The sequence below is a fragment of the Sylvia atricapilla genome, chromosome 4 (assembly GCF_009819655.1).
Source record: "Sylvia atricapilla isolate bSylAtr1 chromosome 4, bSylAtr1.pri, whole genome shotgun sequence".
NCBI lineage: Eukaryota > Metazoa > Chordata > Aves > Passeriformes > Sylviidae > Sylvia > Sylvia atricapilla.
In genome coordinates, this window is record NC_089143.1 from 45,534,224 (window position 1) to 45,558,673 (window position 24,450).

The window sequence follows — 24,450 nt, forward strand, 5'->3', positions numbered from 1 at the left end:
GCAGCACATCACATTAGCATACAAAATCAGGCTCTGGGACGCCTGAAGCATCGTTAAAACAAGGCTTGACAAGACACATCAAAGTGAAATGGCAGCTAGTGGACTGTGACTGTCAAGCAACAGTTGGGTGTCACTAATAACGCTTGCTGCAAAACCTGCCATCACTTGTGCCCTTTGCACACTTTCTCAAACTACTCAGAGTCCACCCTGACTGGGGCCAAACCACGCTTCTTCCATCTTGACCTTCAGATGCTTTAAATAACACACAAAACCATTTTTTCCCTCCTTTCTTCCCCAGCTAAATCCCATAGAAATCTGCAGTTTTGGGTTAACAATCCAGAGTCACTTTGTGAATCTTACTGGCAGATTGAAGTATCTAAATATTGTGGCTTTGCAATATATTTTGGGAGAAAAAAAAAAGCTCTCAATTGTTTGTGAAATAATCCATTTCTGCATGTGCATTTGCTCTTAATATTTATTGGCTAAGCTGTGAGTCAAAAGCTCTGATGGAAGACTCATTCTCCAGTTTATTATCACTGCACAAACCATAGATTTCCCATATCTTTTCTGTATCACGCACAGCAAAAGCATAAAGATCCTGCCACTCGCTTCATCTCCCACTGAGCTGGAGACACTCAGCCAAAGAGTTAACGTAATTCAGCAGCACACCTGAATCTCAATTCATTTACTCCTGTTGTGGGTTTGTCCCAGTTTCTCTATGTGAAAAGCAAATGTCTTCCTTGCACAGCTCTGTTTTTCAATAAAAGTACCAGAGGTAAAAAGAAAAGTGAGCCTTTAAATATTCTTAAGGCATCATGTCTTATTTAAAAACTACTTGCAGATTGGCAGGCAGCTCATAAAATATTTATGGAGCAGATTATAAAAGTGAAGTTGTAAAATGATCCCTATATAGGTTTATAAAATATAAAATGGACAGGTAGAAAGATAAAGAATCCAGCTGGGAAACCAATGCCCACTACCTTGCATGACAGAAGCCAATTCACAGAGAAAAATCCTTCATGAAGTAAGGCAGAAAGATGCTTGCCTGGACTGATGGAGATCCTTTTGTTTCTGCCCTGTGCTTCTGGACACCCTTGCTGGGTTGTGTGTGACCCTTTGGCCACTCGAGCCATTCCCCTGAAAAACCACAGAATGCCCAAGCAAAAGGGTTTTCATCTCCCTAGCTAGGGCCACCATTGGCAAGACAGCCATGGGACTGGAAACCTGGACCTTGGAATGTCAAACTCTAGGTGCTGATGTGGAAAAATCGTCACATACTTTTTTTTGCAGGCATAGGTCAAAGCATTTCAGCCCACGGCCAAGGCATTACTGGAAATGCAAGTGGGGACGGCATTGAGACATCCTTGATGAGGAAAGGGACTTCATCTTGCCAGGAGCAATCAGTATGATCAAACAGGTTGTGCCCTGAAGCAGCATGCAATCCCCCATCCCAGTCTTGCAGAGACTTATACACGTATCTAGTCTCTTAAATATGAGATAAATGAAGCATACGCACTTCTCAGAAACAGAGACAAAACACTTTTTTTTTCAAGGGTGAGACCTTCCCTCAGAAGCCTGTCTTTTATAATAAATCAACCTACAGGAATGCTTCCAACCCATCTCAAGCTGCCACTTTACAGGAATTTTGCAAGGACTGCAAGGTTGTTGTTTACAAGGGGTTAGTACTTATTTCAGACTATTTGTTCCAAGATGTTAAAGCAATAAAGCTGCATACGTGTTGCAGGGCAGGATCGTGTTCCATGCAGAGGAACAAACAAACATGGATCTCTCCATCTGGCCAAGATCCTGTCACCTCAGCTCACGTGTGGAGACAATAACTTGTTCAGTAAATAGCGTTTTCCTTGATAAACAACGCTGATACTGAGAGCCAGAGGCAAAAGCCTACCATTTGTGATGTTATTCTGTGTTCAGCATTTGCCTTTGCTGCTTGCAATCCTAGGATAAATTCAGTATCAAAAACCCAGGGAATACTCAAGGGCTTGGTGTAAACTGAACAGCTTCTATACTGTAAGTTGCTTTCTGTTTTTCTGCTCACTTTCCTCTTGCACAAGATCAAAAGAGCACTAAAAGGTTTGGTGATGACAAGCAAAGACCTTTAGCTCAGTTCAGGAGATACAGGAGACGGCTGGCCTGAGAGGAACAGGGCAGATTCCCTTCCAAAGGGCGGCAGACTCACAATCTTCTCAGCTGCTTTCCCAGCACTTCTGTCCCCCTCTACACTGTGTGACCCTGTCTTTGACTTCTGATTAACTTGGATGCCTTACAAAGGAAGCTTCACAAATCCAGCAGTGGTATTTTTAGCCTTTAGTCTTTCCCTGCCTTTGCATGAATGACTCCCTGCTTTCCTAAATCACCGCCAGAACAATTAAAAATAATTTTTAAAAGATACGGTTTCCCCTTTTGCAGGAAGCTCCCTCTGAAGTGATTTCCATAAATCTCTCTAAAGAGGTTGTCGTGCCTTCCCATAGCACAGCCAATGGCATCTGTGCCTTGAAGTAACTTTTCCCATTTCCCCCTCCCAGTCTGCTGCCACATTAGTCTCCCTGCACCTTAGGAGGAAACCTGCAGAGGGTGTTTTCCAGGTCAGCCAAGTTTTCCTTGTGTGTCTGTATTCTTCATAGCCATCCAGTCCAATCCTGGTCTTCTCTGAGAACTGTTTTCCATTGCTGTCATGCTCCAGCTGGGGACCTTGCTGAGGACATTTGAAGCATGACTTGCAGGGAGGGATGTTGGTCATGACAAACAATAGAAGTACTGTAAGGTTTTCTCTCAGAGCAATCATTGCCAAAAACAGTTGTCCACATACCAGGACAACTTTTTACAGGCACACACTTTGAGCTGAGCATCTTTGCTTGCTAAATCTGCTCTTAAGCACAAAAAACCAAGTAAAAAATACTCTACCAGGAAGAAAAACCAAAACCAAAACCCAAACTCCTCCTCTATCAAAATAAAAATACAGCACCAGAGGACCAAAAAATTGTCCACCCTAGCAACTGCTGTGCCCCAGACAGAACAAGGGACTGCACCATGACCCAGCTACCACCATGCAAAGCCTCAGTATCCCCCAGAAAACACAGCAGAAGAGTGCCACACCTCTCACCAGCTATGCCAAGAAAACTTCCCAGTTTAACAATGCACTTGGGATGTCTCAGAAGGTCTGTGGTCTCAAGCAGCTATCTGATGGGGATGGTAATTACATGCATCTCTTAGGAGGCTTAGAAAGATCTCTGCCCACACAAATATTACAGTTGAATCTTCTTTGGGAAGCAACTCAACTTGCATCCAGTCAAACCAACAGAAATTAAAATCACCCCTCCTTCGACTAGTTAGAAGAGAAGGGAGAGCACAAGAGAGCAGAGAGGGGTGAGGCAGCTCAGATGGTGGCAGAACAGGACAGCATGCAGCATGGACACGCACCTCAGAGATATGTCCAATGCTGCTGGAGCATATCGTGGGCAAGCAGCACCATGTCATTGCTGTGTATGTCACACGCTGACATGTATGTCCATGACATACGCTTCATTCCACTGACATGCATGTCACATGCCACTAAATACCCTTCTGTTCCCGCCTGCCCCCTGCCTTCTCTGGGGACACTTTACCTCCCCCTGGCCCCTTTGGATGACAAGGAGCAGAACTTGGTGGACAAGTAAACAGCACACATGGTGTTTTATTAGACACCTGCTGCAGTGTCTGGATTGATCATGGCATAACACAGCGGGTTTTTGCCCTGAGATCCCTGCTCTTGCTGAAGGTACACTGTGCTTCATGTCACACTATTTCCCGTTGTTGAGAGAGACAAGCTGGGTACAGAGATCAGATGAGAAAGTGATTTCCAGGCCAGTACAAGAAAGGAAAGGAGAGGCAGACTGTGCACAGAAAACACGGACGGAGGACACGCAGTAGGAGCCAGCACGGGTGGGAACACTGACCATGTTAGGCTCGGATAGGCAACAGCACGCAGAGAAGAAGCCCACCCACAGCCATGATCGCAGCAACTGAAAAGCAAACAAAAAGGCCCAGGATAAGGAATAATCCCACTGCCCTGGCAAGGTGCAAATACATTCACAACATTTTTATATGTATTTCTTTCTTCTTATTGCAATTATTATTTGGACCTGAACACCCTGGGCTGCAAAAATTTCATGGCATATGCAATTGTTGGTGAAACATGCCTTGGGGAGAGTGTCTAGATCCTGGTGCTGTGAAGCAATTAACCATGTGCTTCTTGTACTGGAGTACCACCATCAGGATTAGTGTGGCCACCCATGTGCTTAAACTTAAGCACCTGCCTTAAAGCAGGCAAAGTGACTTTTTTTTCCACAAGCGTGCATGTGGTACAATTACAATTGCCTTTATAAAAGGAAAAGCACTGGATGAATAGGAGCCCTGCTTTTGCAGATCGTTATGCATGTACTCACAGAGCCCTTTCTGCATCTCCTTGTAGCAACAAAGCTTTGTACACGCTAGGTATCTGCAGAAGCAGGACCTTGTGAGAGCCTCAATAAACCCAAAATATGGTGAGCTGAAAGGCACTCTATGCACCCACAGCTTGCCTTTGAAGGCTGCTCAGCCATTACTTTAATCAGACAATGGGTTTGCCTGGCATCAGTTCTCAACCCAATGCTGGCTGCGCCTCAGTAATTGCCCTTTATCCTTGTCAGAGAACTTGCACAGACAATTTTTCTGTTATCAAATCTATTAAGATAGTTCATCCTGGAAAAGAACATAGTGCAGAAGAAACTATAGGAAGGCCTTCAGTACAAGCAGGAGCCCAGTGGTGCAGGTATACTCCAGTTAATGTCAGCTGAAGATCTCTTCATTTCTCCTCAGTCATCACAAGTCATTCTTGAAAAATATCCTGTGCACATCAGATTTTTATACAGTATGACTTACAATGCCTAAATACATTAAAATAGTTTATTTAGACAAAATTAACATTCTGCAACTGCATTGCCTTAAATTATAATGCAAAATAACTTCAGGCATGCAATGATTTACAGAATTATACACTGGATTATGTGCTTACTTAAATTAAAACTGGTGAAGAATGTCTTCTAAGCTCCTTTTGCATCAGCAAAACAACTTGCTAACATTTTCTAAACAGCAATGCCAATATCTCTAACTATAATTAACAATATTTTCTATTTTCATAATGCCCCAGCTTGTTCAGTCATACTAATATGGGAGCAGATCAGCCTTCACTAAACCACGGCGCAGATCCAAGTTAAAACCAAGTAAACACCAGAGAGCCAAAACTCAAAGGCACACAAAAGGAACCCAAGCATTATATACCTTGAGTCAATTTTGCTATTTTCTTCTTTTAACCTTGCAGGATTTGAGTGCAGGGAACTGGTGCATCTCCAGAGGATCAGTTTGGCTGTGACCCCTCAGTTTATGTTTCAGCTAGGAGGCCCTTTTCCCCCAGGCATTTTCTAATGGTCGCTGCCACCAGACCTTCCCACACCTCCACACCACTCAGCATGCAAAGTCAAAGTTTTCCAAACAACTGTTCAATTAACCTGAAAAGCAGCCACTTCCTTAAAATGAAAAGAGCTCAATTTTTCCCTGAACAAAGAAAACTCTTTGAGACCTCATCAGCAACAGGGCATCTCTGAGACAAAATCAGTTCCTTGCACTGAATCCAGAGCACTTGAGATCTCACTCTATACGGAGTGGAAAAAAAAGTTCAGGTGCAAGAGAAATGTACTTCAGTGTAGCCTTGCTCCTACAAACCCATCAGCTGTGCATTTATGGTCAAAATGCTCTGAGGTTTAGCATTAGGGGAAATCTAAAGTGCTTAGAAACAAACTAAACTGGATCAGCAGACAATAAAATTCACTTTCCGGTCCAAGGAGCACTTGGATAGGTAAATGAACTTACTAATTGGTCTGAACAGTCAGGACAAAGGAAGATTTATTACTACTTGTGTTAAAAGGATGGCTTGATTTGGCAGATAAACTTCAAAATACAAAAATCCTGAGGCAAATAAAACCAATGTTAAACTCAAGCAAAGCCATCATACATCTTGTGGCCATCAGATCTGGGTGCCTGATTGCTTCGAGGAGGGGCCCAGTTCCCACCTCCTCATTTCCTGCAGGGCTTTCATAGTCTAGAAGCTGAGGAGCTGAAAGCAAAAGCCTTCCAGACAAGATCAAATGCTACAGATAAGATTAAAATCCTGTTTAATGAAATACAGCCAGACCTCTCCAGGGTTTTGAGATCTTTAGCCAGCAAGCTGACCTATATTGGAGAACAGAGTTGAACCAAGCACTGCATACATCAATTTTATCTGCAAACTCTCCTCCAGCCTCACTGAGTCAACCAGCAAACTATGAGGAGAGGTCGTGGGGGCTGCTACTGGTCAGGAGCCCCCTCTGCAGGGTAACAGATGACACGCCCATGCAACAGCAAAAGTTATTGAGAACACACCTTCAGTGTTAAATCTCCTTTGCTGGGAAAGAACAGGCTCTGAGGCCACATCATCTGCAAAAGCTAAGCTTGCTTGAAACAAGGTGTGACACCTGTTTCTAGCCCTGGCTTTAAGGAAAGAGCTGCAGATGGGGAAAAAGCCCCACAATGTAGAGCAACCTGCAGCTGCAGCGACACCTCTGTGGCCTGCTGGCACTGCCCTGCTCCTTGGCCAGCCCAACTCTGCTGCTTTCAGTTTTCTCAGGGACACAGACAACACTCCTCCAGTTCTAGCTAAGGTGACCCCCACAAAGCTTATGTGGTTTGCAAACCCAACTGTCCAGAGAGCAAACTTTAATAAACCTGTGTGAGGAGCACTTATCAACACCCTTGGCATTGTTTCAAACCCTGGGCTTGGTTAATGAAATGTATATATATCATGGGCCCCAGCAACTGTGCCTGCAATTAATGTAATTAATTTACCACAAGTCTGCAGATGACCCAGAGAGCATTTTGAATTAAACTACATTTTTAATGTCTAGATAGAATTCTGAGAGACTCTGCCATATATAGATGTGGCTTTTAAGTGTTATAAGTTGAAGTCTTGGAATCATGATAAATGAAAGTCTCGTTTGTTGCTTTTAATAAGCTGTTCTAATGGGATGTTCTTCAGAGGCTTGCAATTAGAGACTGAAATACTTGAAGATGCCTGGGAAGATTTTTCTTATTCTTTGTACAGCCTTGAGTGATGGTAATGATTGCTTCCTGCATCTCCAGGTCAGGAGGCCAGTGCTACACCTAGCAATTCTTGAGTCAACATGCTTGCTTTAAACATCAGAGAAGTAGCATTACACACTGTGAGCTGCTAGGAATATATTCCCACTTTGTCCCAAAATATACGAATGTTTAAGGAGTCACCTGGTCTTCCTGCTGAGCTATCCTAGTTCATATGTTAAAGCACGTCTCTGCACTGTTCGAGAAAAACTGAGAATGAAGAAGGCCAGGCAGATGATAGCTATGCAGTCACTATGGGCAAAGAAAGCAACGTCTTCAGGGAAAGGAACTGCACTTGGAAAGACCTCTGGCATTATACTTTTCTATGTCTAAGACATAAGAAAGCAGAGATAACCTTTTTTTCTAGATAAGAGGCCAAGTGTTGCTACATGGCGAAGCCCCAGGAGAGGTCACGCTTCTGATTTCAAAGCAAGGTGAAACATCCACATATTCAGAAGTGCAGAAGGACAAGAGTCTGACTTCTTTCTTCATTCTCTACCCACTCCACAGTCTAGAGAAGACACTGTAGAATCTCAAAGACTACATACACAAGGGGTGTTCAGCAGGAGCCTCAAGCTGCTACAAATTCCAGCTTGAAGGGCAGCCCAGTTCCCTTCCCCAAGTGGAAATAGGACTTGCACAATGCCATCAAAGAAATCACCTGCAAGAAGGCGAGGAGGTTTCAGCACTTACTGCTGCACTACCCCAAATTTTCCCTGCTCAGACAAAGCTTATGCTGGTTGCTTATCAGTTCATCACAGTCCTTCCAGCCCATTCCCTTGGCTGCTGCCAGAGGAGCTCAGAAATAACTTGGAGCTTAATAACAGATTTGGTCAACTCTCACCTTATGTCTGGGCCAAAGTCACCTGAAGGCAGATTAGCCTGAGTCCTTAAATCCATCTCAAAACTGCAGAGCACAGATTGCCTTGCAGAGCCTGGTGAGTTTGCACTAAGCCAAAAAGTGTTTAGAATAGAAGAGGAATGAGGTGTTGGAGCAGCCAAATTTGACAAGCTGATCTTGACAGGATGTTAGAGACAGGTGCTATGGACAGCAGATTTCCTAGGGGCCCTAGGAAGGCACAACCCAGTGCAAAAGGGTGCACTGGAGCACTCTCCCTTCAGAGAGCAGTACTGTATGTCAGTGCTGCTCCTCTCTGGAAAAAATTACCAGTAAAGAGGCTGTTAATAGGATAAAAGTAGTAAAAAACCTTGACCCCAACAGAAGCAGGACCAGACCCTGCCTGCTCTTGGTGGATGGGAATTTTCACTTGGCAGAGCAGTAGCTTCCTCAACAAAATCCTTCCTCTTGTTAGGTGAATCGTGGGGAATATTTGGCAGTAGGCAGCATAATAAAGTGGCTATAAATCACAGGAGACAATGTCCTGCAGGAAGAAGGAAGAGCAGGCAAGAATGTAGAGATAAAAATCCTTTAAAAAGTCCCAACTAACAAAAATTGTGACTCATTCTGGAAAAATTCTCTATGAAAACCATTACCTATAGACTGTCTCCCATTTCCTACGGAAATATTGAAAAAGCAAACTATTTTAAGCCCTGACACAACTTGGAAAAGAGGATGGGGGGAGGCTGTGGAAAAATTCATCCATTTTGACCTTCCACATCACAGAAGGCTGTAAACACTGTCTCAGGACCTCGGATATACATCCCAATCTTTCACCCTCTCTATTCCCTGAAAGTCACTTTTTAACAAGATGCACATATTTGTGTCCAGAAAGTAGCCCTCTGCCACCACAGGCACAAATATTTAAAAGTCTAAATCAGCTAAGGTCAAGGATGGATACGCTGGTGTAAGAGCCTGTAATTGCCAATACCCAGGTGGCAAGGTTTGTCTTTGCTTTGTCTTTCAGAAGCTAGTTCCCTGCCAGAAGGAGACTTTCTATATACACATGACACAGGGTGAGTGGAAGCTTTTTGTTGCTTCAAAAAAATTTTTCCCCCTAAGTTCTATGAAAAGCTCCCTCTGGTTCTTTGAAAGATCACTTGAGATGGAAAGGTCATCCATAATGGGTAGTTGGCTGTAAATGCAGATGCACAGTTGACTTGGCTGTTTTGAACAGCTTTTGCAAACATGTACAGCATTGACCTAATATCTTGCCCACCTTACTCTGTAAAAGCTCATGCTTTTGTTTAGTGCTACGAAGTTTGAAAGCTTGGGGGACTGGAGGGACCAACAGTCTCTTAACACTCACCCTAAAATTCATCCTTGTCTAGTTTGTGAAGGGTCTGAAGGACAAAAGAGGGGTACTGCTCTAAAGCAGCTGGTCTCCTCCCCAGACTGCTGAAAATCTGGCTCCTTACCTCAGTTTGTAGGGACAAAGAGACTGATGCCACACAACAACAACTGAAGCAATTTTCTGCTCCTTGTGAGATGGAGTGCAAAGATCTTTGTCACTGGACTGTCTGACACAGACTTTAAAACAAGTCAGTAATGATTTTAAATTAATACATACTTTAGTCATGAATAATAATGGTGACAGACACCTAATTCATGCATTGCTAGTAAAGCAAAATTTATAGCTTTTCTCTATCTGTAAAATGCACTGTGCTTTTGAGAACACATAATCCTAACAAAACAAAGATAATAACAACTCTCTGTTCTTGAATTCAATACTTGTAGCTGGTTTAATAATAGATTTTCAATCCTTTTTTTTTTTTTTTTTTTTTTTTTTTTTTTTTTTTTTTTTTTTTTTTTATCCTGAGACAACTACAGTCTGATTTAGTGAATCTCTTTGATTTGTAATCCCGATTGTTATATTATTAATATGTCCTTGATGCAAGGAGCAAGATAACTTAAAAAAGCGATCAGCCACTTGGCTTGGCATTTATGACCTTGGTCAGAGGACGTGTTATTTACAGGAAGTTTTCTGGAGCATCTGCAAGTAAATCAGCTCTGAAATGCAGCTTAATTGTTTAGGGCAAAGCACATTTAGTTTCAAATTCCCAGGAATCTCCAGCTTCAGACGCAAAGTGCATTTCCACAGATGGATGCTGACATGTGGAAATGCCACCACGACTGTTCAACTGACCTTTGGTTTAGGGCCAGCTGCCAACAGGAAATGCCAAACTGTTACTTATATTCATTCAAAAGAAGCAAGAAAACTGCAGAGACTTGAAAGCAAAAGAAAGGGGAAGAGGTGTGGCCCTGCCTTTGGGAACCTGGCAAAAAATAAAAAGCCTGTAGACTACAGCAAACTCCTCAGCCCTATGATTGGAAACTCCTCTCAGAACTGCCAAGAGCACAATGACATTCACTTCACACTGCAGAACTGCTCTCAAGCCTCTGCTCGCTGCAGCCTGGGACTTGGGAGGATAGGTGCAAAGAGGAGCCATACAGCATCCCAGGGAGGAATATCCTGAAGCATCCAGGTTCTCTCAGTGCCCCGGGAGCACGCTGAAGCCAGCACAAAGTAGCCTATATGCAAGAGCTGGCCAGGCTACATCCTCAGTGTGGCACAGCAAGATGGTTTTTCTTCCTCTCCTGCTCTCTTACATCAACAGAAAAGACAGAGCCTGGGCTTTGCACAGCTTGCTTGGTGTGGCAAGCAGTAGTGATTCCAGCTGGAGTTCAAAATAGATGTTTTCCTAATAGCAAATACAGAAAAGAATTAGGAAAGAAAATGCAACCCCCTGGAACCAGGCACTGGAACAACATAAGCACTCCAGAGGTTTAACAGGAAAACATCTTCCAGAAACAGGTTAACTGCTTCAGAAAGGGATAATCCCATGACTTGGAACACATTTATTGTCCCTGCTGTCACAGCAGGAGAGTTACTCCACAAATTGTCTTGAATCCATATCCAAGGCAAAGCAGCATGAGTAACACATCTCCCTGGCATCTCTGCTTTCTTCCAAACCAGAGCAATTTCTTTGTTTTGCTTTGTTTAATTTCAAATTGTCTGTCATCTTTCTGGATTTTTGGGGTTTATTCTGCTGTTCTCACAAGTCACTCAATGTACTAGATGGACTTTAAAATTCATGGGAACTCAAACTGGTGGAGAAGCCCTGTGGTTCTGAAGTCAATTTTCTAATGATGGACCAAACCTTGGCGCAGGAGGCTTCTCCATCAGCTCCAAAGGAGGGACTGTGGTCTTTTCAGTTAGGGTAAGGGTTGAAAAGATAAAAATGGATTAAGAGCTCAGCTCCCTGTGCCTGCCCTTCCCAGACATTCAGTGTGGCACCATGGAGGGGCCAGAAACCTGCAGCTGCCCTGGGGTCCACAGAGGGAAGTGTAAGTACAAGGTAGGAGGATTAAGGCAGCAGCAGAGGCAGCAATAACTCTAGCCAAAGGACACAAGGGCTTTTACAAGCATGCCAAAAGATAAAGAGCTAAGAGGAAGCACATCCTGGAAAGCACATTAGGCAAGAGGACAGAAAGATGTAACTAATGAGAACTGCTGACAAATGGCTCAGGATTTGCAACTGCTTGCTGAGATTCAAGAGAGTAGCAGTGAAAAGAAGACGTGCAAGGGTACATCCTCCTCAGACGGGTACTGAGTCCTTGCCAGCAACCGTAGAAAGAGCAAGAGCTACTGGCAGCCACCCAGTTGTGATTCCCTATGGCCACAGAGGGATATGCATTCCTCCAGCTGCCATTCACCCCCCAGGCCCTTCCTTTCAGAGGTGCCAGGTTACATCCATAGCTTCCCTACAGCCACACATGCATTCTCCTGTTTACACCAGTACAAGCACACATCCGGGATGGGGGAAGTCAAGGTTCACATCCACCTGCTCTGACTGAAGAGGAATTTCAAGTATAACCTCTAGTCTTTAAGGAGAGACTTGAATCCTGTCTAGAGTGTTCAGAGTCAAGTCTTTTGACTCTGGCTTTCCTGTAGGCCCGGGTGTGAATTGCCTGTAGCCATTGACTCACCCCTCCCACTTCTCTCTGCTGCTGCATGCTTCTCATGCACACAGGAGCATATACTTTTCCCTTTTTAAGCCCAACAAGTCATTCAAAGCAGACAACAGGAATTTGAACAGCTGAGCTGGAAGAGACTGTCAGTCTCTGACCTTGACTGGAGAAGAGTCTGGCAGCACTTACCTTTCAAGACAGGAAATAACTGTGTCTGTGTCCTTCCATGGATGCCTTATGTCTGGGGACAGAGTTGCTCAGCCTGGCAGGATTCCACTGCTCTGCATTTGCAGACTGATACCTTACCTCCTCTGGGAAACAAGACCCTCAACCAACAAATTCAGTGCAGCTCCTCTGCATCTTTAACATCACTTAATGCTTACAATATCCTGTAATTTACAGCTACCTTGCTAGACCTGAGCTTAAGACAAACCTGTATGATAAACACAACTGTGGGCTGATGGGTACCTTAGAAGCATAAATGTTTATTTTGCACTCAAAACAACATCATCCTTATCAGTAGATGTACTTTACATGGCTTCGTGAAGTACTTCATATTGCTTGGTGTACTTCACATATACATGAAGGATGTGGCACTGTTTGACTACTGCCACTAAAAAATGTGCTAATATACATGTAGAGTATGAAAAAAGTCCCTTCCATGCTGGCTGCCAAATAAGTTTAATGTTGCAGTATAAACTTATCCTGATACAAGCCAGATTTTGCCCCAGTACCACAATCTCTTGTTCATCAAAAAATTCCATCAACTTCCATTAAAGTTGTCAAAGATGGTATAGCCCAGGCTTTCATCACTTGCCTATGTTTAAGCACATGAGAAGTCAATGGGATGGTTTAAAGCAGAGTGTCTCCCTCTGTGGGGGAAGCTCTCTGTATGATTTACTAACACTTGAGGAACACATTATTATCCTACACATGAGAAATTAAATCCAGATCTGACCAAAATGTGGGGCATTTGGCCATTTCAGTGGGTTTATTCTCATTTTCTTTGGAAGTGTTTTCCTGAAGTCAAGTTTTCTCCGTGAGCAAAGTCCATTGCAAGCTCTGAGTGCAAACATATGTGGGTGAAGATATTTTACCTGTAATAACATGTTTTGCTTATTTTTAAAGGAATGTGAAAACACTCCTGTGAAAATCAAGTCAAAAAATCAGGGCCAGCCTATACACATGAAAATCATTGGGAAGTGAACTACATCTGTGAGAGTGCCTTTGTCACTCCTGCTTGTCCAAACAGATCAATCAGTCCACCCTTGTGCTGTTTTACACTGCTTTCGCTTGACAGCTTTGTTCTCATGCTGCTTTTGCCTAAATCACACCAATTGGCTGGTCAGATAAAAGTTATTACAAAAGTTGAAGAAGTATAAATACACAGCTTCTTCTCTTACCTTCCACTGAGAAGGAAACCGATAACAACTGCCAGCAGAATGACTCCCACTGTTACAGACACAACAATTATAGGAATCTGGCTCTGGTCGCTGGATGCAGCTACTGCTGAGATGAGAAACAGAAAATGGAGATTAGGGTTAAAATGACAGTCAGCACTCAAATGAGTCTTTCTAGTGAGGCTGCCAGCGAGGTTTCGAGTCTTACCAGTTCATTTCTTCTCTTACGGTTTGTGTTTTTCCCCTTTTGCTGTCTGTTCCTAGTTTGGAAAGGATATGGGTGGAAAGGAAACAAAACCACATGCAACACTAAGCCAAAAACCCAACAGGACTGCATCTCATTGCTGAATTCAGAAACCAAAGTGTTGCAGAATGCAGCCTTTGAGTTTGTGAACTCAAGTTTTTCTCCCTCAGTTAGCTGCATTAGAAATCAGAGATAAAAGATGAAAACCCAACAGGCTCTCATTTGGATTTCTCTAGCAGTCAGAGAGAAAATTTATGAAATGTTATTGCTAAAAGACATAAGCAAAATCGACAAGATAAAAAGAATTACCTGCACTTCAAGAAGCTATAAACAATTGTAAACCAACTCCTTGTGGCATCTCTATCACATGGCCATAAGGGGCCCTCTGTACAGTGGGAATTTGCTAAGACACATACACTGGTGGGTCTTTTTATTGGCCAAGATTTTGCGAAGCAAAACTCTTCCAGCCCGTGCCTTCTAAGGAGCCCTCCTGCCAAAAGGCAGGAGACTAAGCTGATGATAATGATGCCAACAGAAAGGTCAGGAGAGCTGATTGAGAACTGAGTTTTGACATGGGTCAAGTAAGAGCAGGTGAGCAAGCTCTTGCAGAGTATAAAATGGAAAGGCTAATAGCACTTTATCTTGTTTATCTGCCCTGCATAGCAGAGGAAGGAGCCCATTTCTCCCCAGGGGTAGGTATGTGGGGCTCCCCAAGCAGAAACCAAAGTCTCCTCACCTCTCCCTCTTTGCTGCCAGCTTATTTATCTGCACATATATAACCACTCCAGGGTACAAATCTCAAATTCTCCTTCCAAAACCAGCTCCCTGGCACAGGCACCACTGCTCTGTGGGGGAAAGCCTCATTATAGCTCTTAACCTCGTGCCAGCCCAGGATGAAGCTTCATCCACCCCAGAAAGCAGCAGGAATTGATTGTGTACTGAAGAAGCCTTTAACTAAATGATTGAACTAAAAAAAGGTCCTTATCACAGGATTAACGATATGAAGACTATAAAATACCTGAATATAGTCCCATATTAATTGTTAAAGGAAAAGAAAAACAGAAGGGTATGGCATTAAACCTTGATCTGCACTGGGCTTCAATAGCTCTTCACATGGGAGCTTTCTGGTGACTAACCACGAGTGGGGTGGACCTGCCACAGCAGTGTGACTTCAGAGAGATTGGTCCTGATACATTAAATATTTAATGTTAACTGCTCCAAACCTCTGCCATCATCCAGAGATTTTATTAGCCTCACAAAGTTATGAGGGCTCCTTAAGATGGTGTTTTATTGCTTTCTTGACAAAATAATTAAAAAGAAAAACATTTAAAGGAGAACATTAAGCAGTGATTGGGGTTTTTTTCGCACACTCAGGGGATGGGGAAATGAGACAAATTCTGCTGTGATCTATGGCAGATGAAAAGCTGGCACTTGCTGCCATTCAAAGCCAGGGAGAGACACACTCCCTCCCGCATTACCCCCTCTCAGCTTCGTGACATGTTCCTACTCCCACCCAGCAGACCAGCTAGATTAGCTCAGCAATCCAGCCAAAACCCAGCTGGGTTTTTTGGGGCTAGATGAGCTTGGTGCCATTTGGAAAAGATGAAGCAACAAGTGGATACACCCAGCAACACCTTCCACTCAAATAAAAAAACATTGCTGAAAATTGAAGCTCTGGCTGCTTCATGGTGCTTTGCAGAATTGCACAAGCAGGGAGGAGTATGCAAAAATTCCCAAAATCTGGAAAAAGGGAGAGTCCAAAACAGCTTATAGCTTTCCTCCATTGCATTTCTCAGGCTGTTATTGTATAATTCCTCCAAATGTATTAAAGATAACTACAGAAACCTTGCAAACTGGAAACAAAACCTGTCGTTCAGTCCAAACAACTTGGAGAGTGTTTTTGTTTCTTGGAACAGCCACTGAAAGGTTTTCACCTATGCTTGAATAAAAATCATTTGCTTTGGCTCTAACAAGAAGTTCAGATCTGTACTCTGATGTAGCAGTGAGATTTGGATCTGCGCTTGCTTTCAAAATCTCCAGGATGTGCAGGAAAGCCGTGGGAGTCTGGTCACACTCCTGACACTAATATTGACTTTATATAGGGCTTTGGGGAAAAAATGCTTTTTATGAGGTTTTAAATGTCAAACAGAGCTGTATTCTGCAAGATGCAAACCGAGGCTTACATTGTATTTCAATGCTATCAAGTGTTAAAGTATCTGGATAAGTCTGGCCTCAGCCAGAGCTTGAGTCCAACAACCAATTCCCAGTTCCTAAACTGGGGACCATGTAGTAGGTATTCTTCTGACTGTGCCAGCAACTCCTCAATATCAGAGAAGTACCTATTCCTCTGCCTTTAAAATGTGAAAAAGACTGGGATGTGGGTATGACTAAATGACCCACAGAATTTCTAGTGTTTAAAAATATTTCCACGCGATGTCCTCCAAAAGTCCTGATTAACATAGATGCCTGCATGATGGGCTTTATGCAAGTGCTGTTATTTTCGGACCAGGATCATAGGTAATAGATCAAATGTGCATATATTTCATGTGTTCATTAATAGACCAGAACACTATTACTCAAACAACTCTAAGCTACAAACTTTCCAACTGAGAAAAACTATACAGAATAATTTTTTGGCATAATGTGGTTTGGTTGCTACTTATAGGGCACAATTAATCGTTAATACAATAAGAGATACATTAAATAGACTGTCCTTACTGCATTAATGTTTGCATTGTGATGCAATATTTACTGTATTAGCTTAATCACTGGCTCCACAGCTACATTTGTACACATATAATGAGTACTTGAAAATTTATTAGGACTTCAAAGGTAGCATGCTCTGAAAAGACAGCTTGGCATCTTCTTCTCAAAGATGATGAATTTTAAATAAACTGGAGTAACAGTAATCAAAGTATTGATGAATTTAAATTTTCAAGGATAACACAGAAAATAAACCCTTTCCCACAGGAACAGTCAGAGTGTTTCCACCATAAAATTCCTCTTCCATGAACACAGTACAAATATTAATAAATGACAGCTGTACAAACTAAAAGAGAGAAGACATATTTTCTGGTGGACAAAATTGTATTTGACACCTCAGTAAAATTCTGTATTTGGGACAAAACGAATTTCCCCACAGCTGTGCTTGAACATAGAAGAAAGAGCAGCTAAGCCTCTGCATGCCTCAGGAGTTCACCCTGCCACAGAATCTGTTCCAGAATCCATCCCTGGATAATCAGATTCATTAAAAACAAAACAAAACAAAACAACCCCTCCCCAAAAAACCTACCAAAAAAGCCCCAGGAAAAAAAATAAAAAAAATTAACCCCCCCCAAAAAATGTAACAGGTGAAGAAGAAGTCCTGCACCTGCAGTACACATTTTTTTCCATTTCTGATTACAAGTCTACCTCATTTTCTTGAGGCTGTGGCATTGGCAGCCAACAGAAACAATCTTTTAACTTGACAGGAACTTTCCCCAAAATACACTAATGCTAGTCCACTCTTCCCCTTGCAGAGAGGCACCATTTCAGGGTTTTCCCCCTGGATGCAGATGTTTAAGAGTGTTCAGCATCCTCTACAGACAACCTTTAAGGAGCAGGTCCCATCTCCTCTGTCCCTCCTGAGAGGAAAGACTCTTACACCAGGCTCCTGTAAATACAGGATTTTTCTAAGCATGGAATGCTATGAATTTCTGAAGCCTGGAGATTTCCTGCCTCACCACGAGGAAGCAAAGAACAGACACACCAAGCGCAGAGTAATGATGTGCCCAGTGTTTCCAAGGCCAAGGGATGAAGCCAATAAAAGGAAGCGCTCTCTGCAAAGGAATCGATCCCCTGCCTTGTTTCTGGTAAGCGCTGCAGAGACAGGGGCTGACAGTAATTAAAGAGACTTACACACTGGGCTGGTTTCGAATTCGAACCTTCGGCTGAAGCCCCCGTAGCCGGCAGCTGTCCGGGCTCGGATCTGGAAGACGTAGGCTGAGCCTGGCTTCAAGCCATCCGCCGTAATCGTCGTCTCCTTGGACTTGATGATGGTGTAGCTCGTCTCCTGGTCCTTTTCCCAACACACCCCAAAAACCACAAAGTTCAAACACACATAGAGTTGCTCTCAGGGAAGACAGAGTCCCAACAACCCCCAGAGAAACATTACAAAAGATGACCGAAGCATGCATTTTTGAGGATTACTTCCTCAAAACACCCTCTCTGAAGGTCCTTTCTGCAATACAAAATGTGAGATCTGATTTTCCCTTTTATAAACAATGATTCTAGGAGGCACGCAACTGGCATCTGCAGCAGAAGCAGCTTTCCACTGCTCAGGATGTACATGGCCTGGGGCAATGGAAAGGTTTATCATACAAAGATCAATCCCAAGGCACAGGGAAGATAAAACAAGTCCCATTGCCTTGAAAAAGGATTTTGATTTACACCAAAACGGCTTCCCAGTAATGTAAGTAGGCCTAAAAGAGAATAATATATTATACACTGTACAACTTTATGCCTGCATTTCTAGAACCACCAATTAGATCTTGGGAAGGGAATAATAAACCAAAACTCCTATCAGGTATTAGGAAAATACCTAATTTTTGCATTGTTCTTCTGAAGCAATGAACTTGAAGAAAAATTGCTGAAATAAATCTTCATCTACATCAGTTTCTAATGTGAAACAGTTCCAGTTCTTTGATTAAAATTTTGTTGAAATGCTAAGTAATTACTCTTAGAATTATTTACTGTAACACATAATCTAAACGAGAACTCATAAATTAGGGTCTACAAAACTGGAAACTGCTTTTTAATCACCATATCCTCTCACATCCAAATTATTATGAGTTAAACCAGAGTTTTTAGTAGTTCTGATTTCTAGATAGCTCTTAGAATCTGAGCTCATTTGTCTTTTTTGTTTTTAATTTAATGGCCAGGTTCCCACAGACAGCAATATGCCTGGCTAAGGCACTGGGAATTTCTTAAAGATTACAAAATTTCTCAATTGAAGCCTGTTTTGGTGAAATGTGTACAGACACACACACACACACATATATATGTGCCCTTTTTTTCATATTCAGGAGTGATTCCCTCTTACAGGAATGCAGTCTGACAAAACTCAGTTTCCCCAAACAGTTAATATAAATCATTCTTGTCCTTTGGAAATGAATTTGAATTTTCCGTTACGAAGGGCTGAAAATGGAGAGAATATAGATTACACTAGCAACAAAGAAAAAGGATTTAGGGCAATATCCCCAACCTATATCAACTATGGATTAAAAAGCAGTAAGTGAATATTAGGTCACATCTTTGCTTGTATGTCAGCCAATTAACTTTTCAATACACTGTTAGCTTCTGCAAACACTTGGACTCCTGAGCTTTTCTATGGAAAACAATAAGCTTCACTCTCAGCCTGAAGAAAATAAATCAAGACAGCATAAACTTGGACTGGCTGGAGCTACCTCTCCATAAAGGACTGACTCTTGAAGAACTATTTGCTGAAGCTATTTTTGACTAGTTTTTAGACTTGTTGTATTTAGACAAATACAGCATTTTAAGTCTAAGCCCCCTACCCTGCCAATTTGTTTGTAAACAAATTAAGGAAAACGAAGAAATACACAATTTTTTTTCACTTTAATTATTTGCTTTACCTTTTTTGGTTTCTAAAAGCTATTTTTGTCAAGGCATTCCACGGTAAGGATTCAATGTACCCAAACAGTCATTCAAACAAGTTAATAAAATAATTAGTAATGGATTATTTCCAGCAACATAATAACCTGATTCTTGCTGTGCACTTTAATCTTCAGCCCTATTTAAGTCACTCACATATCAATTTCACCAGCTCCCTCATCTGCAAATATAATGTTGATTTTATTTTGATGGAGAAGATTTATTAAATTCTTTCCCCAGTTTGCATGGACTGCTTCACCAGGTCCTTCCCATGGTAAGAGAAAGAATACAGAAGGAGTAAGGATCTAGTCCTGGTCCATGTTGAGCAATTTCACCTGGATCACAGACAGAGCTAATGGAATATCTTCCTTAAAACAGAAATCCAATCCCCATAAAAAAGTGAATTGTGACTCAATTTCATTATTTTCCTCTTGTTTTCATGTAGAAAGCCTGGATGTTTCTGAGGAAAATAGAACACATTACAATTCCAGCTAAGGCAAAAAATTGCTATTCGGTCAAATCCCAAAAACCTGATTTTTGGAAATCTAAGATTTCCAGAGATTTAAGGCCGTATCACTCAAAATACACTACTTTAATAAAGTGATTTGTAACCATTTTTATTTAGATGACATTAATTTTGCAGGAAGAGAAAAAGTCACTATTTGAAATGAAGACTAGGAGAGGCAAGTTTTATGGGGAGACCCCTTCCCCTTAAATTGAAAGAGGGGGATAACCCAGGCAAGTTTTTAAGCCAAGATGCCCTTCTCCATATCAGAGGACATAAAATCTCTCTCTACAACCCCCTTCTCCTCTCCTTTCACAGTGGATGGAAATTAAAATACCAAAGGCAAGGGATTGCCTGATGTTTCTGGGAGGAGGCAGATGCTCAGTCCCCAACCCCTTCTATTTTTAACAAATGAGCAGGCTCTATCTTAATGTGATAAGGCTGGAGAGGAATCTGGCATGCGGATTTAATGTATTTGTTCAAGAGAAGTGGCACACTAATGGAAAACAACACCCTCATTTCAAGTCTTCCTAATCATTTACTGCAAAATCAATCTGACATTGATTTACGCATAAAATCTCTCCATTCCCTTCCATGACTCAAATAATAATAACTAAAAGAAGAAAACAATAAAGAGAAGATACTTGGGAAGCTCAGCAATCAGTCCATCACACCTTTTCAAAATATTTGATTTCATATTCCAGGATGATGCCATTGGGTCGATCTGGCTCCTGCCAGGAAAGGGAGATGCTATTTTTAGTTATCTTCCCTTTTTTCACAGTACTGACTGGAGAAGGTGCTGCAAGACAGGAGAAAAACAGAACAGATGAAAACCATTGTTAGTAAGATGGTCTGCGTCGGCCAAAACCAAACTCATTAGTGCATCCTCAAATAAAAGACAATCCTTAGCTACTGCAGATCAGTGGGGTCTGTTTTTACTTTGGTGGTATTTACCCATTTTTAACAACTGGACTGGCACAGATTTGCAGCAGCATGACCACCAAGGCAAAGTAATAACATGAACTACTATCTCAGTTTACACATCAACTCCGTCTTTTCTAACTATTTTCAAACACATCAACCCCACATCTTCTCTTTTCAGTGTAAGGGGGTTTTGTTATCAAAATTACATATTGGTTATGTTTTGCTTTCTTCTGCCTGCATTCAAGGCATATATTTTTCAGAAGACCTTAGATTACATGGGCTCCTTAACTATTTTTGGATTTTAAGTAGTTTAAGGCTAGGCATCTTTCAGCCCCCTCCTAGAAGCAAGGAATATTACAACCTTTATAATTCAATTGCTCTCCATAAATATCACTGGGGTGTTACAGCTCACATAGTGATGCTAATTCCTTGCAAATGGCAAAAGATTTTAATGGCAATCACAGTTTGGAAGTTCGCAGTGTGCTTGGGGAAGCCACAGCATGAGAGCAGCCATACCAGCTCTGCTCATTATTTTAAGATGCAGCCCTGAAAGGTTATCTGTCCTTTGCAGCGCACACGTGCATCAGAAACAGGCTTGATCCTTTGTATCCAGTCCGATGTCTGCAGAGACTTTTTAAGTTGTGGTTGCTGCCACCCCTGCCAGCTCTCTCGCAGAAGTTGCTATGGGCAATGCAACTCTAACACCCCAGGTATTTTGTGCCAGTGATTAGGAAACAATACAGAGTGAAAAGAAAAGGGGATGGGAGAAATTCATAGTCACCCATTTGTAGGGCCAAGAGCAGCTTCTCCAGAGATAAAAGTAGGCCATGCCTGGATGAAGGACTTTAGCTCACCCTCCAAACAGGCCAGCTCCTGCAAGGATGATAGGGAGCCTGAGGAGACCCATGGCAAAGACTTTTGTGGCCATATGGGGAATGGAATGCAAAGAGCAGCAGCAAACAACCACATTTCATCTTCCAAAATGTATCTGGAACTATAGAAAAAAATTTCTTCTATGTGCAGGACTAGCTAATTATCTTAATACTATAAAAACCCCCAACCCATTAAGTAAAATAAAGACAACAAATACATTAATTTTTCCAGGTCTGATTTGAAGCCAAAAAGTAAGGGAAGAACTCCAGACAATTATTCTTGGACTGAAAGCTAACAGCAAGACTTCTCTGCTATAGCAAGTTCTCACATCTCAGTCTTGCTTCAGCCCTAGTTTTTTTTTTACACTCCTGTTTACTTTCCCCACTTGTCTCTTGAAGGATCCTGAAAGGTGTTGGCTATTTCCATACTGTTTTCTGCTGGAGAGCTGGCATCAAGCTGTACAGACAATGTTTGCTTTTTAACTCTGTATCCACCACTGTGCTCACAACTGCTCCACTGAGCGAGTAAAAACCACCTTGATTTGAATGATGATCATATTATTTTATGCAGGCACTGCACAGTGATCACCGACAATTTTTCATCTGCAAAAGTCACCTTACCCCTCCCTGACTTACGTCCTCTACAAGTTTTTGGGCTCTGTGAAGGCAAATAACAATCTAAATACAAACTGCTAAACTGGTAAATGAATTTCTGTAACCAACCCAGGTGCCTAAATATGCACTGTGCCAACATGTGCACAGCAAGCTGAGCTGTGCATGTGAGATACAAGATCCGTGCACATGTGTACAGCCAGATGTGTTAGCTCAAAGGAGCTAGAGCTAACTAGCTAGTGAGATCCATTAAAACAGAATGAAGCCCCTTCTGATGCAAGGGAGCTACACAGTTTTCAGGGGCATTGGATAACAAGCTTCGCTGTGTGGTGGTGGTGCCAAGTAAAAGGAGATTGTACAATCCTCGTTAAATAGATGATACTGATCACTTATCATGAGCCACTTAGATGATACCATGTACAGGGAGGAGCCACCAAAGTACTCAAAAAAGGGACCTATGCCCTCTAGGACTGATCTCCAATGCCCCCAGATCCCTACAACACCTATCCCATGCTTAGAGAGCTGGCAGCAGAGGTCTGGCAGGATAGAAAGCATCAGTGCTGAGCATTAAACCATTTAAACTCCTATTAGCAAAAGTAAACTTGAGAAGAGCAGTGAGGGGAAACCTCAGCCCCCCCCCAGGTATTGAATGCCTTTTAGGAAGGTGAAAATCATGCAATTCCCAGTATCAAAATCACCTGATCAAACAGTGGATTTTTCATTCAATTCATTGAGGTTTCCTGAAGAGTTTATGAGACTGAGGATCACAAGTGTTTTATAGTCAAGAAAACAATGTAAGTGCTCCCAACCTGTACTGCAAAACCTTTCCCTAGGGGGTTCAGGGCAGTTTAGCTCTCCTTTATGTGCACCTGCATAGTACAACACAAAATGCACCACCAGACACCCACACACAGCCATCAAACTTCCCACACCCCCAAACCAGAGCATTCTTTCTAAAAAGTGTGTGCAAAAGGCTTGGCTAGTGAGCAGCTTTGTGGATTTAAATCTCTGAGTGTGCAAGTCTCTAAAATGTTCAGTTGTGGCTTACAGAATGCTCTGCTCTACCGGGAAATGGATGGAAGATAAGAAAATGAGTAACTCAACTCTTGAAGTAAATTAGAGGAGGAGTAACTGTATCCTTTTTGAATCTCCTTCAAAAGAAGCGTTAAAGTGTAACCGTGAGATAAAGGCCAATTAAGTAAATTCAATAAATCCCAGCGGTGCTGGCATGATACAGCAACTACTCTGCATCCTCAATGCACAGAGATTATGATGCTCTGAAGTGAAGGAAGGAAGGTATAAGTATTTTAGAGTTTTCTTTGTCAAACAAAATGTAATCCAATCCAGGCAAGTGGACAAAGTCTGCAATCATTCCATCTTAAAAGCCTGCAACTGGATACTGTGCTATATGATCTCAGAAAAATAAAAGGATTACTTAAGACTTGCTTTTCAAAGGTCACTGCTTCTGCAAGGGCAGCATCCTCTTAATAGAAATAAGTCAAACCACAGAGCTCTTCCATTTGGAGTACAACATGTAAAATATAAATTCACGCAAGAGTCAAGATACATAAAGCGGTAATATCTCATGTTTCTTATGTAAGCAGACAGAAGTCTTGTTCAAATCCCTGCCTTGACACAACAAAAGGTGGATGTACATTGTGAATGGTTCATGTTCTGCACATATGCATTAATTTCTCAGCCACACAGTCAAGATCAAAGAGGGATATTACATCATTTATGTTTATGTTTGCCATTTATGAAAACAGCCATGCATGTGATGAAAGCAAACAGAAGATGTAACAAGGTGTGAAATTGCACATGTACATTTTTGCTCTCCCGAGACGAAAAATTAATCAGGAAGCAATGAAAAGCATAGAAAACTGATTCTTCTCTTTTTTTTTCCCCCATTTTTTAATTTTGTTCTCTTTCTAACATTTCTTAAGAAGAGTAAGGGGATATACCAAATAAATAAATTAAAGTTTCTGCAGAAGATGCATCATTAGTCACATCTGAATAACTACAGAAAATTATTTCATGAGGAACAGACATTTTAGGACATTGTTCCTCTGCAACCTTTGATAATGACATTAGCACTGAATTAGCCATCTAGGCACCAAAGGCCATATTTACAACATACTGTGCTGTGTCCCACTAATATCTAACAT

General features: G+C 41.9%; 1 protein-coding gene across 6 annotated transcripts in view; it reads right to left on the bottom strand.

Annotated features, from left to right (window-relative positions):
* Nucleotides 1-24,450, bottom strand: part of EPHA5 (EPH receptor A5) — a 202,402-nt gene that overhangs the window by 31,766 nt on the left and 146,186 nt on the right. For 3 of the 6 annotated variants that reach the window (XM_066317757.1, XM_066317753.1, XM_066317755.1), the window contains exons 6-8: nt 20,552-20,676; nt 17,618-17,777; nt 13,480-13,585 (exon numbers count right to left, since the gene is read on the bottom strand). In XM_066317757.1, coding sequence (XP_066173854.1) covers nt 13,480-13,585; nt 17,618-17,777; nt 20,552-20,676 — 391 coding nt within the window. Of the gene's footprint in view, nt 1-3,953; nt 4,020-13,479; nt 13,586-17,617; nt 17,778-20,551; nt 20,677-24,450 lie in introns of all 6 variants that reach the window. The other 3 variants (XM_066317758.1, XM_066317754.1, XM_066317759.1) reach the window with 2 other exon arrangements.